Source organism: Capronia epimyces (assembly GCF_000585565.1).
Source record: "Capronia epimyces CBS 606.96 chromosome Unknown aczIQ-supercont1.2, whole genome shotgun sequence".
NCBI classification, from domain to species: domain Eukaryota; kingdom Fungi; phylum Ascomycota; class Eurotiomycetes; order Chaetothyriales; family Herpotrichiellaceae; genus Capronia; species Capronia epimyces.
Genome location: NW_006912905.1, coordinates 133045 through 146915, shown reverse-complemented (window position 1 = coordinate 146915; position 13871 = coordinate 133045). Strand labels below are relative to the sequence as shown.

General features: G+C 52.7%; 6 protein-coding genes across 6 annotated transcripts; 3 read left to right on the top strand and 3 right to left on the bottom strand.

The window, feature by feature from the left end:
• Window positions 1-1015: 1015 nt before the first annotated feature.
• On the top strand, window positions 1016-2137 carry A1O3_01878 (uncharacterized protein; the record flags this gene model as incomplete). The annotated part of the gene is made up of 1 exon (XM_007732021.1): window positions 1016-2137. One exon carries the CDS (start codon window positions 1016-1018, stop codon window positions 2135-2137), a length of 1122 nt encoding a protein of 373 aa, XP_007730211.1.
• Window positions 2138-2457: 320 nt separating this feature from the next.
• A1O3_01877 (cholinesterase) lies at window positions 2458-4144 on the bottom strand (the record flags this gene model as incomplete). Its single annotated transcript, XM_007732020.1, has 2 exons — window positions 2458-3873; window positions 3929-4144. The coding sequence occupies 2 exons, from the start codon at window positions 4142-4144 to the stop codon at window positions 2458-2460; spliced, it is 1632 nt and encodes a 543-aa protein (XP_007730210.1).
• Window positions 4145-4878: 734 nt separating this feature from the next.
• On the bottom strand, window positions 4879-5864 carry A1O3_01876 (uncharacterized protein; the record flags this gene model as incomplete). Its single annotated transcript, XM_007732019.1, has 2 exons — window positions 4879-5654; window positions 5711-5864. The coding sequence occupies 2 exons, from the start codon at window positions 5862-5864 to the stop codon at window positions 4879-4881; spliced, it is 930 nt and encodes a 309-aa protein (XP_007730209.1).
• Window positions 5865-6460: 596 nt separating this feature from the next.
• Window positions 6461-7312, bottom strand: A1O3_01875 (uncharacterized protein; the record flags this gene model as incomplete). Its single annotated transcript, XM_007732018.1, has 1 exon — window positions 6461-7312. The coding sequence occupies one exon, from the start codon at window positions 7310-7312 to the stop codon at window positions 6461-6463; it is 852 nt and encodes a 283-aa protein (XP_007730208.1).
• A 502-nt stretch (window positions 7313-7814) lies between these two features.
• On the top strand, window positions 7815-9842 carry A1O3_01874 (mitochondrial import receptor subunit tom-70; the record flags this gene model as incomplete). Its single annotated transcript, XM_007732017.1, has 4 exons — window positions 7815-8094; window positions 8152-8240; window positions 8289-9537; window positions 9589-9842. The coding sequence occupies 4 exons, from the start codon at window positions 7815-7817 to the stop codon at window positions 9840-9842; spliced, it is 1872 nt and encodes a 623-aa protein (XP_007730207.1).
• Window positions 9843-11503: 1661 nt separating this feature from the next.
• A1O3_01873 (uncharacterized protein) lies at window positions 11504-12931 on the top strand (the record flags this gene model as incomplete). The annotated part of the gene is made up of 1 exon (XM_007732016.1): window positions 11504-12931. One exon carries the CDS (start codon window positions 11504-11506, stop codon window positions 12929-12931), a length of 1428 nt encoding a protein of 475 aa, XP_007730206.1.
• Between the last annotated feature and the right edge of the window lie 940 nt (window positions 12932-13871).

Here is a 13871-nt window from a genome sequence, read left to right as displayed (position 1 = left end):
GTGGCACCCGGACCTTTGGTTCAAACTCGTCCCCGGATTTTCCAGGTATAGCTGTAGCATCCACCAGAGCTTTGACAACGGCGTGGCGTCCACCCTGCGATCGATCTCGTGGTTCTGGAGCGGGACGGAATGCCAATACGTATTGCATCGGCCGCGATTCGCTGCTCGCTCATACCCGACCCCAATCTTTGCAGGCCATGAATGCCCCAAAGATTGCCTTCGCCCGGCATGGGTCCTGAGAAGCGGCATCGCCAGGAGCATTTTCAGTAGTGTAGATTCCAGGGAGGACCATGCTCTTTCTAATAGCTGCCTTACGGGTCAAGGTGGTGTCGATTTGTCCTCGATTAAGCCACACCCTTCACACGCTGTTCTCGGGTGTCCATGTCGCCGCTTGGGTCGTCACGTATAGCGCCAGTGACCGAAGTCGAGAGACTGCATCATGTGTCAGCTAGGTTCGAAGCTCTTCTGGTGTTCCGGAGCTTACAGCTTACTTATACCCCGTCTCTTCCATGGGCGGTTAGAGACTGCTCCTCAGGCCCACCATTTCACAGCATAGACCCAGTTCCGACGCTGGGCATCTCGCGTTGATAGCATTAACTGACCTGAATTATTGCTTCCTTGTTGGCGAACTGAACTCAGAGCCCCAAGCAGAGGCACGGTATATAATGTTGGTTGGATTGATTGGTGGCGAGAGATGAGACGTGATTTCGCCGACTTCTCTCTTGCCTAACTAGGAACTTTGGTATATCAGACTGCGGGGTTCGGAGTTGAGCAACATCGATAAGGGCGACACATCAGACACCAGACACCAGCCACCAGTCTTGAGATAGCAGACACTGATCCCTCGTTCCTGGGCGAGTCAATGCTGCATCATTAAGGCCTATATATACGCGGCAGTAATCTGACCCCGATCACCTCCCTCTATCTCTGGTCTGCCATCCCTCGCTCTCAAGAAAGTAAACAAATCATCTTCCGTTCCCCGCTACCTAGAGACTCGTTTAGATTCTAGTCCAACATGTCCAAGACAGCTACCGTCACCACGACCGTCCCGTCCTCTGCCACTTCCGAGCCTCAATACTATGGCAAACTTCGCTACATCCCCCAGGGCCAAAAACCGACCCCGTCGCCACACAACTTTCATCTGCCCGCCATAGCCGAGTTCGGCGATGTGCGTCTGCAACCACTCATCGACATGCGGCCTGTGCCTACGGTGGGAGAACTGCCCACTGCCCAAGAAGGCACTGCCCAATTGTCCACTCACGGTTTCACCGCCGTCCGGCACCCGATGACCATGAATTCGGCCCCGTACACCCGGGCGAGCTGGAATGACCCCAAACTCCTCAAGGAGCTATATGTGCCCGAGACGGAGGAGATGGTGAAGCAGATCACTGGCGCCAAGACGGTCATCACAGAGGCCCTCCTGCTGCGCAGTGCTGTCTGGTCGGAGGAAGACGCATTAGCAACTCATGCTGGCCATGGGCATAAGGAGGCATCCAAGGCCGACGGAGGCGAAAAGACACCCGAGGAAGCGCAATTAGAACTGGGCTTTCCGCAGTTCATCGGCTTTTCACCCAAGCAAGGCGGCGCCAGCCCGGCACCCAAAGTCCACCTCGACTATGCCCCCAACGGCGCCCGGATGCATCTGCGAAAGTACCACCCGACCATGACGGCGGCGGCCAAGGGCATCATTGCCGCCGAAGACAAGCTGCTGGCAGAGGGCAAGTCTCTCCGCGAGGAGTATGCGGCGTCTAAGCTGGGCCCCCGCTGGGCGCTGTACTCGATCTGGCGACCGTTGAAGCGAGTGCACCGTGACCCGCTCGCGCTGGGCGACGCCCGCACCTTCCTCGAGGAGGACTATGTGCCCGTCATTGTGAAGACGCCCAACCTGGGCATCCCCGGCGAGACTTCGACCCACGACACAGAGAGCTACCTAGCCCACTGGTCTGTGGGACAGAAATGGTACTTTATCTCGAAGCAGGAGCCGGAGGAAGCCCTGGTTGTAGGACTGTTCGATTCGGATCGTGATAAAGACACCGTGGCTGCGGGAGGCACTCTTCATAGCAGTGTCGACCTCCCCGGCACCGAGAACGAGGAGCCGCGCGAGAGTATAGAGTTGAGATGCTTGGCCATCTGGTAGTAGGGTCCCTCATTGACTAGATAGCACACAACTGTCCGGTCGTTTCTCCTCTGGTATGCTCGTCTTCTCTCGGGAACGGTTCTGCAAGACACACCATGTGGATGCTTTGTCTGCACGATGCGGGAGACGACGTAAGAGGCCAGAATCTCAACGTTGAAATACCTATGAACTGCATGCGTTGCAATACCGCTAACTTCACTCTCCAACTCCTGCGCTTGTTCTCATTGATTGCTCTAGTACAAGGAAACGCCAATCCACGAGCCTCTGTAGCTCAGTCATGCCGACCCACCTCCGAAACGCATAACATCAGAAAACCCCTGTCACTGCCGGATAGGGATGCCAATCTCGTTGGAATATCTGCATCGCGCCCGGGTCGATGTGCCGACCTGCTCCATGTTGGTCGTGTGCGGCTTATCGAAAAGCATCCGGTTCCACACTTCTTCTTCGGCGCTTCCATCCTGGGTCTCGGTAGTGAACTCGTCCCACACCGGCGCTCCCTCTGCACGATAGACATTCGGATCGAGTGCTCTAATGAAACTCGTCCAGTAGCCCTGCATGACCGGGATGATCCAGGCATTCGACTTTCCCGCTTGATAGCTCTCAGGAACTGAGCCTTGCACGTTCTCCGGGCCCCATATTGCAGCGAGCTCGACCGTGTGCGGCACACCTAGCCCTTGTGCCATCTGCGTTGGATCCTCTACGTTGTACCGGTAGTTCCAATTGCCTTGCTGCCCGTGGCGGGACAATGCGCTCGAGACGAACAGATTCGGACACATGTACCGCAAGTCCCCGTACGCGTTGGAGACCTGACGCCACCAGGTGCCCGAGTTGGGGAATTGAGGCCCATGGTTGGGATAGAGCTCGTCCAAGCGCTTGAGTTGATCGAGAGTTAGATACGGGAATTGGTTGTGTAAGAATGTATTGGATTGTGTCAGACTGGAAGTCCCGCGAGGTGTGAAAATGGTGCCTCCATTGGTGTCGTCGCCCATGATGACGGGAACTCGAATAAAGGACCCCGAGTCGAAGGCCGCATATGTGAGGTTTTGGATGAGGTCGTGATCAATGACTGGGTTCCACATGAAAAGGGGAGGGTTCTGTGCTCCAGGGTATGGTATGTTATGATTGTGGGCTTGGAGTTCGGTAGCGCTCTTCGAGCGTAGGCAATCCAAGGTATCTTCGGTACACCCTAAACGCGTGGCAAAGGTGTCGTACTGGTATTGGCTCTCCTCTATAGTTAACATTGTTGCAAAGCTGACAGACTCTGCTGCAACACCAACAAATAGACCATCATTTCGACCACCAAAAGCTGTTAGGTGAAGGGCGATTGAGGCCGCCCCGGCAGAATTTCCTCCTAGTACAACGTGATTCGGGTCCCCTCCGAATAGGTGGATGTACCTTTGCACCCATTCGAGTGCCTTTCTTTGGTCTTTGAGACCGTTGTTGACACTGGCGGTGGGTGAGTCGTGGATTTCGCGACTGGCCAAGAACCCATAAGGACCAACGCGGTAGTTGAATGTCACGACGACAATCTGATTGTCTGAAGCAGTGATCAATCCGTGTCCATTGTAGTTTGCATTAGCATTGTAGTTGAAGCCGCCGCCCTGAATGAAGAAGTAGACTGGTAGGTTTGATTCGATGGTCGCATGAGTCGGAGAGTAGACATCAATAAAGAGACAGTCTTCTGAAGTCAACAGCCTGTCCGAACTTTCGCCAGTTCCCAAACAGGTATGGCCATGCTAGAAGAGGGTTACTCGTGAAACGAATCGCAGCAACTTTGAACATGATTCGTACCTTGCCTGCCGCAAGTATACCGGCAACCGTCGGCGGATCTTGAGGAGCAGCAAATCTTAGTTCACCCACTGGGGCTGCGGCATATCGCATTCCGAGCCATTGGGTGATGCCCTTTGAGTGCTTGACTCCTTGGTAGGATGCGTAACCGAGTTTTACTGTGGGTTGGACCGCGGCTACTGCTGAGAAGAGGCAGAGGAGGAACAGGTATAGAGCCATGGTGCATACTGTAAGCATATAGGGGAGGAACATGCCAGCAGCTAGATTGTTCCGTGGCATCGAGAATTGCGACTGTACTTCGAACTTGAATGCATCTTTGAACTTTTCGTTGTCGTTGTCGTTGTCGCGGGAAAATTGAGGTTCAATTGAAGGCCGTAATGAGAGGCATTGCACAATATCCGCTTCGATTTTGTCATGGACTACTTTAACCATAATAGTGCCAGCGTGCTGGCGTGCTGGCGAGGCGCAGCTGGCGCGAAGGATGGCGGTCCGATATAAGTGTCATTCTTTGCCTAGGCGCACAATTACCAGTGATGGTACGGCTAGATCCATCTGGATTCCCAGGTCTGGCAAAGAATTTGCATGGTACTCCGTATTTTTGGTTCGAATAATATGCAAGGGAGCATCTCAGATTGTGGTGCGGGGCAAGTGGCTGGATTGTATGGAACACAATGCTCTTGATTGGATGCGGCTGCCAGATGGTGCCAGAGCAAAACAACGGCCTGTTGAGTCCAGATCCAGATTGCTTGCCACGCCAATCGCGTCGAACCTGTTGTCCGGCAAGTAGGATAAGCGGACGTGGCCTCGTGGCTAAGCAATCGTACCGTTCACGTTCTGGACTGATGGCATTGCAGGAACCAAGCGCGGAAACAGGACTTGATACCGGGTCATTCGGATCAGCCTCAGCGGTTTTGGCCTGGGACGCTGAATAATGGGCCCAATTGTTTCCGTCTTCACTTCGGAACCGCATCCGCAATGGCTGTCTTCACGTAGTCCCAGCTTAATCCTCCAATGTCTTCCCCTTTCAGCCTGTTCAGAGCACTAATACCCGTTGTTGATTTCCCTGTCGCAATTCTTCGTGCCATGACCGAATCTTTTGCACCCGGATATTTCGAGGCGGCACCATGCAGCAGGCACCCCTCGAACCAATTCTCCTCTTCGGCGGTGAAGGGCAACCCGATCAACACGGCTGCTTGTTCGGCACGATCACGACCCGCCTTCTGCCCATGTACTGTGACGATCAATTGTTCGAAGAGAGCTCTGCGCTGTAGATCGTCTTGTTTCTGGGCAAAATAGTACGCTTCGACTAGATTGTTTGCCAGGAGCAACTCGAAGTATGCCTCGAGTGTTTCTTGATCTTTCAGAGGTGGAGATACAGCAACATAGTATGCGGTGGCCAGAGAGGAATCGCATTTGGAATGCCGGAGCAACGCGAGGAGGATCTCGTCGGGAAAGGTGGGCGTTAATGACGGGTCAGTAAGGAATTCCAGCGCTCGGGAGAATTGAGCGTGATCAAGTTCCCACAAGCCGGCGACCAGCAGCTGGTACTTTTGAGGGAGGTATGTTCTTCGTGCAAAGTTGGTGTCTGCATTTGGTAATTGGCGACAATCTCGGAGGATGTAGTAGAGGAGGGCGAGTCTATGTTCCTCCTTTACAGGTGCCTGAACTATCTTGGACCAGAGGTTGCGCAAGTCTTGGTTCGATCTGGGCGGGTAATTGCTCCTGGCGGCTGCCCAACTGTTAGTAGATGAGACTGATTTCGCGGGGAGGGAACCGTGTTCATACGGCGTGTCAAGCCTATCGACTTCCAGATACGGTCAAAGAACAATTGGTCGCCAAACTCCTTGCGATGTTTGAGTATGCTCTCAACCGACTTCTGGTCGAACGCATAGTCTGGTTTCGGCTGAAACACAGCATCGAAATCTTGCCAGTCGAGCATTGTGATGACAGAGACTCAGGCTGATAGGATGCTGAAGAAAGCCACAAAACTGCTCGTTGGTGGAAGCTGGCTGAAGCAATTGATTCATCACTGATTCAACATCAACACCGAACGCCAACTCGAGGCATTACATGACCGCGTCTGCGGAGTGAAAGTTTCCGGCGAAGCATAGGTGATCCTACCGCATTCGATTGATTTGCCGTAGATGGCTCTATCAGTGCATTTCTTGAAATCTCCTGATTATTGTTCGTCTCGTTTACAACAAAAACCCTCCTTCACATACCTAGGTAGTCCCTTATGGTACTACCGTACTGCAACTCTGCCGTCCAACACTACTCTTCCCCTGCTCCCCACCACCTTGACCCAATTCTTTCCTTGTTTACACTAGTGCACTGTATTCTCCAGGAAGATAACCCTGAGCTGCGAGGACAAAACCTAACCCAGTACCGACTGAGTGAGCACTTCATAGGCCAACCACTGACATGGTTGGGCGGATAGGAACGACTAACATAATAGTTGGAATCTAAAATGCATGATGACCGCGAGCCGTACTGTCTGGAGTCGAATCCTTGTATCGACACCATCTGTTGGCCTATTCAGCCCACGGCTGTTGTATCCTTGCATATCCTGCCGCGAAAGAAGCCCCTGACTGCGTTACTCAACCAGATCAGCTCACCGTGGCGCAGCTCATCCAGCGGTACGAGCCTTTCCACACAGAATCCAGCTTGCAAGGCCTTCAACTTGGTTACGCTAAGCATCCCGCCAGACACAGACGGTGGCGTGACCCAGCCTCCATCGCGAAAGAAGTACGGCGTGCAAACGCTTGCCTCTGTAATTTCGCGCCGTAGATTGAAGAGGAGGACCTCGGCGTTCATGGGCGCGGATTGCAGAATCCCCGCCCGTAAGCGTGCGTTGTCGTATGGTTGTCGAAATGTCGTCTTATTAGCGGTGAAGATGGTGGTCGGTGTGGGTGTGGAGTCAACATAGACAGTCGAAAAGCGACAGCCAGAGTCGTCAAAGCTGGATGGCAACTCGTGGAGAGGATTGTTCTCAAGGGCTTCTAGTGGTTTCTCACCACTCATTGGTACAGTCTCAACACCGGTATGACCACCGCTATCGACCAATATACGCACTCGGATTTCCCTAAAGAAGCTTTTAGCGGGCTGGGGCTGCTGGGTTGTTGTAGCCTCTTCGATAGTATGGAAAAGGCCGAGCGCGGCCTCGTCGCCTTGAAGCTGTACGCATACTCGCGACCACGAACAGGCTTGGGCAGCGGTTTTCAGTCGCTGTCCATGCAAGTATAGTAGCTTTAATTCTTCTTGCTTCCACTCCTGAATGAGTTGAGGCGCCTGGGCCACGTCGTGGCTGTTGAAATGCACGTGCTTCAGAGTAGTGATAATGCGGAAGTCTGGGTCTTCGATGATCGAAGCTACTGCCTCGGAATCCATAGCTTCAAGTCGGTTCTATAACAAGGACTGGAGTCTTTCCTCCTTCTTTATTGACATTGGTCGATGTCAACTCATTCCTTGCCGACTTCGATGCGTCGGACACCTCCGGCACACCAGTGACACTTTCAAAGAGACATAACTGAATACCGCCTCAGCACAGTATTGTCTGGTGTTGTTCGAGGAATGGGGCAGATCACAAGTCAATACATTGTTTTTCCATTGCTGCGAACATCCGATGCTGAGATCGCAAGAATGGGAGAAAAGTTGTGTTGTGGTAGTAGGCCTTGTCTTTCGGGGTTTCGCAGCTGCGCCCATCCGGAGCTGTGCCATTGGTCAGCTCCCAAGTGAATCTCCATCTGCGCTTCTGAGATCATTCTTCGAGTCCTCGGAACTTTTTGAATCCTCGTCACCTCCAGGTTGCCTACTATCTTCTGCCTGGCCCTCCCATCGTCCCTTTCTCGTACTAGCTTCCTTTCTCATTGTACATTAAACACATCAATCAATGGCTGAGCCTGTGTTCATCGACGCCTCCCGGGCATCCTCTTCTTTATGGGATCGCGTGTCTAGCTGGGTTTCGGAGAACAAAGCGATCGCATACACAATCGCTGGGACTGTCGTGGTCATCACCAGTGCGGGAGCCATCTACTACTTCTCCGGACAGAGAGCAGGCACACCTCCTGCGGCCACAGAGAAGAAGAAGAGCAAGAAGGAGCGCCGGAAAGAGAAAAAGGCCGCCGAGGAAGCACAAAAGGCTGGTATCAGTCTTAAAGACGTTGAGGCCGGTGAGTGCCTGTCCCTGATGCACAGCCCCGACAACATCGCGCTGATATCTGAGCTAGGAGCAGTTCCCCCCAAACCTACTGCCGTCGAGACTGAGGACGAGTTACCAGAAATTACTGAGTCTACGGTGGAGAGCTTCACCGCGGAGGTAGGATTCGACTTATTTGGTATCATGCTCATGGCTAACACCGACCAGGAGAGGGCGACCTATGCAGGCAAATTAAAAGTTGCAGGCAACAAGGCATATGGCTCTAAAGATTACAACAAGGCAATCGAACTTTACGGCAAAGCGATCCTCTGCAAACCTGACCCAGTCTACTACTCCAACCGAGCCGCTTGCTACAATGCCCTTAGTGAATGGGACAAAGTTGTGGAGGATACCAGTGCCGCTGTGTCGATGGACCCCGAATATGTGAAGGCTCTGAATCGGCGAGCGCATGCCTACGAGCATTTGGGCCTGTTTTCGGAGGCTTTGCTGGATTACACTGCGAGTTGCATCATTGACGGCTTCAAGAACGAGAGCAGCGCTCAGAGTGTGGAGAGGTTGTTGAAGAAGGTCGCTGAGAAGAAGGGCAAGGCTATTCTTGCGGGCAAGAAGAACAAGTTGCCAAGTGCCACTTTCGTCTCCAACTATCTCCAAAGCTTTCGCCCGCGCCCACCTCCGGCTGGATTGGAAGAATCAGTCGAACTAGACGAGAATACCGGCGAGGGCCAGCTACAACGCGGGCTCATCGCTATGAAGAAGAAGACGGCCCAAGGATATGACGAAGCTGCAGCGGCGTTCAAAAAGGCCGTTGAGCTCGGAGAGCTCGGAGAACACGAAGCCTTTGCGCTCAACATGCACGCAACTTTCTTGTATCTCGAAGGGGACACTACAGAGGCCCTTCAAGATCTGACCAAAGCTGTGGAATTGCAACCTTCGTTGACCCAAGCCTATATCAAGCGTGCTAGTATGCAATTGGAGCTGGGCAACAAGGACCTGGCCGCGGAGGATTTCGAAAAGGCTCTGGCACAGAACAAGGACGATCCAGATATCTATTACCACCGAGCTCAACTGCATTTCATCCTTGGAGAATTCGCCGACGCTGCTAAGGACTACCAGAAATCGATCGACCTCGACAGGGACTTCATCTACTCCCACATCCAGCTCGGTGTCACCCAGTACAAGATGGGCTCGATCGCGTCATCAATGGCGACGTTCCGCCGGTGTATCAAGAACTTCGATAAGGTGCCAGATGTCTACAACTATTACGGTGAGCTGTTACTTGACCAACAAAAGTATCAAGAGGCAATAGAGAGGTTCGACACATCAATCGACATGGAAAGACAGACGAAGCCGACAGGTGCTATCAACGTCCTTCCGCTGATTAATAAAGCTTTGGCACTGTTTCAATGGAAACAAGATTTCAAGGCGGCGGAGGAGTTGTGTGAAAAGGCGCTCATTCGTAAGTTGCATGAGACGGTGTCTGCCTATACCCCTACTAACGCTGTTCTAGTTGATCCTGAGTGCGATATCGCGGTTGCCACCATGGCACAGCTTCTCCTCCAGCAAGGCAAGGTTGTCCGCGCTTTGGAATATTTTGAACGAGCGGCCGAGCTCTCGAGGACCGAGGGAGAGATTGTCAACGCGCTCTCGTACGCCGAAGCCACACGAACGCAACTGGAAGTATCGCAAAAGTACCCTCGATTGGCATCGCGGCTTCAGCAGATGGAAGGGGCGGGACTTGGTGGTCCCCCTGGCGTGAGATAGAACATGTCAGGTCATCTTCGCACCTCTGTTTGTCGTTGTGAGGCTAGGCTCCCTTCTCCTTTAATTCTCCCGGGTGCCGTGCTGGCGAGAGATCGTGAGACTCTTCGCCATGAAACGCGCACTGGTCTAGCCTTCAGCATGGCCGATTCTCGCGGCTGGGGGCCAGTGCTGAAGTGTTGGATGTTTCGAAACGGCGTGTGAGGGCGATCAAAATGGTGTAGGAGTGTATAACAATAATGGATGCGAGGCCGCTTCCCGCCATAATGTGCAGATGTTTGTCGAATCAGGGTAGTGATCAGGTAGTTGTATGACATGGGCATCCTCTCAACGCAAGCTGGGTATGCTCTTATAGCACCTCAGCGTGACAAACGACTCCCAACGTGAACGCATCATTCAGCCTTGGACTGGGCGCAGGCTAACAAAGGCGGGAGGGAGCTGGAGGCGGAGACCACAGGCACCTGACAGGGGCGATAAGACAGAATCTAACCCAATTTGGAATGGGCGGCTTCTTATCAGTGACACCTCTAGGCTGATACGGAGTACGGAGTACATATGTCGACGGCAGTCGCGACTTGCCCCTCATTGCAGCCTGCACGGGCAGTCATCGGTTGCCGACCTACAGTTGAAGTATCCGACTGCTCCGTGGTCGACTGCTCCCGTTTCAGTCTATAACCGACTGCTTCACTCTCACTTCTACTCCTCCAGGCTAGTCGTCTTATTCACTCATGGCCTCTTCCCAGTTCTCCCTCTGCTAGACCACGGCCGCTGCATCTAACCTGGGAATCGTCCTAGTTGGTCTCGACCCCTCCAGCTGCCTGCGTAACCCAACTCACTCAGACCTCACATCTTCGACAGCAGACTGTTCCTCCCAGCTCACCGCTCTCATCAACACGAAACTCGATCTCTCGTCCGTTGCACTACAAGGACAGCTGGAATCAGAACCCGATCGTCCTAGGCTACCATCGCTCGCTTCTTACGATGACTCATGACACCCCTGCCCCGTACGGTACGTCTATAGCGCCTATGACTGCCAGTTTACTGCCGGTGTCGAGGGAGCCTAACGTATCATAGTTACTGTCACCCTGCGAGATCTCAACAACCAGGATTCTATCCCTGAACGGACGATAGTGCTCGACTACCCGGATTGGGAGATCAAGATCGGTCGGGGAACCCTCAGCGGTGCCGACGACCTGCGTCCTGCTCAAGAGAATGCTTGGTTCGACTCAAGGGTATTGTCAAGGAATCATGCCAATCTGAGAGCAGACCCAATTACGAAAGTGAGTCCCCTGTCTTCCCTTGCATAGTCTGGGCTGACCATATCAGGATATTGTTATTGAAGATCTTGGATCCATGCATGGTACCCACCTCGCAGGCAGACGGCTGAAAGTGAATCATCCCGAGACTCTGTGGCCTGGAGACCTCATAACTCTGGGTGCAAATGTGACCAGAGGACGCAGTGAGTCCGCATTTAAACCCGATCGTGTATTAATAATATTGTACTGAACACCAGATAGACCATTTCAACGCACTACAGGTTGTGATGAACTGGCAGTGGTCAGTTGACAGGTAATCCCCCGAACGCTCTCAAGAACGTGAAATTGTGCTAACAACTTCATAGCAGTGCGCCTCCTACGAAGCTTCCCCGCTCCAGCCTCGAAACCATGTCTTGCAATACTTTCTCGCCTGATTATAGTGAGGCCGAACACTTCGAAGAGCCCAACTCGAACATCTACTATAACGATAGTGAAGACGGGACAAACTATGAAGAAGACGAAGCGGAGCCAGATGGTGAAGATGAGTTTGTTCAAAATGAGATCTGCCAGGAAAGCATCGAGATTGTGATTCCACCATCTCGTACCTTTGCTGTTCCGGAGTCCGATGTGTCCGACCCAGACAGCTACAGCTCAGGTGAAGAAAGCTCTGATGCGGAAAGCCCGACTTCCAGTCCAGTTGGGCTGAGCGAAGAGACCGAAGACAAAGACAAAACAGCGTCCACCATACCGGTTCTCGAGGTCAACAAGCCACAAGCAAGTCCTACCTCAGAACAAACGAGAGGTACATCCGTCAACCATAAGCCAGGCGATGCTGTTTGGCTTATGGACCTCTCGGATGAGGATGATGACGTTGACGTTGACGACGACGACGACGACGACGACGTCGGTGGTCTGACTCAAGGCGACCAAGGCGAGCCTGTTGTACCCACATTGCTGGTCACCAAACCTGACTATGTCCAATCGTCATTACCAGAGGGTCTTGAGAGCTCGAGCCCATTGTCACAAAACGCTGTCGGCGGCTCTGACCGGGACGAAGCTGTCCACACATCATGTCTCTGCGATATAGGAACCGTGAAGCCATCGGCTGAACCTTTCCTGGCTCCACCGTTCATTCAGGATCTACAATCGGATGGTGCAGACAATTTGGTTTCTGAAGAGGGTCGCTCCAGTTATGCGTGGGCAGGGCATAATTCTGTCTTGTACGAACCTGTGACAGGAAACTTCAGCCAGGGTACGGTGCGTGCTCCACCCATCACCTCGAATGCGCCAGCCAACCCACCTTCGCCCGTATGGCCAAACGATCTCAACGGAAATGTGTGGCTTCCACAGTTTTCATCAGAACTGCAAGATCAAATTCCAAAAGGTTCAGTTGCAAGCCAAGTTGATGATTCACCCAAAGAAGGTTCCGCGGAACTAAGCAACCGTACCTTGAAACGCAAGGCGGAACAAATCTCTTCGGATGCCACCCTTCAGGAACAGACAGTAGTTGCTGGTTCTAATTCACCTAATCCTGCAAATTCCATTTCAGCAGTTGCATCGGACAAGGCTATTGACGGTGCCATTGACATCCATGAAAGCAATCTGCAAACTTCGCAGTTGCCTGGCACCGAAGCAAATGATGGTACACCACTCCAGAACGCGGAACTGCCACCACGTAAGAAAATCAAGCGGAGCAAACAGAGGCTTAATAAAAGCCGTGGCAGCAGTAGCAGCAGCTTGATCAAGATTGCTGCCGCAACAATTGCGGGCATGGCCATCGGAACAGTGGGAACAATTGTTGGCCTTGCCTCTCTTCCGCCGGACTATTTCATGTGAACAATGCTTGATCTGGAATCAAGTAAGCCGGTTCGGCCGTTGATCGAGCAGTTGGGTATACTGCAGGACAACTAGAGATACGATACGGCAGTCAAGACCAAGGACGACCTGTTGGGAGAATGGCGTTCGCGGAGTCGCGGGATGGGGATGCTATGGGGATGGGGATGGGGATGGGGATGGGGATGGCGATGGGGACATATGAGGATCTCACGAGGATTCGACACTGTCAGGGAACAGATTGCATTTCGTAGGGTTTTACGGGCTGGGGCAGCGGCTGGCGGGCATGTTCTACCTCGAATAGCACACAATGGATTTTAGCTGGTGTCGGTGTAAGGATCTTAATCCATTCTTGGGCTCTCCTTATCTCGGGCTTTTCCCTCCAGCACTTGCCCTACGGTTCATCGGGGAGTTCTACACAGAGCAATGAGACGCGGTCTTTTCAGAACAAGAGTGACCACCTGGCCAGGGCGTTGCTACAGTAGTAGACATGCAATCTAGAAATCTACATCTTATATCGATTTTCACTTTTCATTCACCATCTTCGTCCCAATCTTTCCTGCGTGGTCGGCCATTCAAATCTCATCTTGCAGCACCAAAAATGTCGAGAGCTATCCTGGCCTCAACAGAGCCTTGAGAGATACTTCTCATATGCTACGATATGCCAACACCACTCCTGCCCTATGCTGATAGATGATCCTAGAAAGAAGCAAACCAGGCGCAATTGTCTGTCTCGTATCGATCATGCATCCAGCACAATGTCATATCGTTATTCATTATTTTTCCAGCGCAGATGGCCTCGCTACCCTAAGCCAACCCCGAGTTTCCTGTGACTGCTAACCGTGCAGTGGTGGCCGTGGTCGTTTCGTTCCATGTCCTTCATATATTCATATCCTTTCTGTCATCATGTTCCTCGTGTCTTTCGTATCCTCATGCCCTTCGT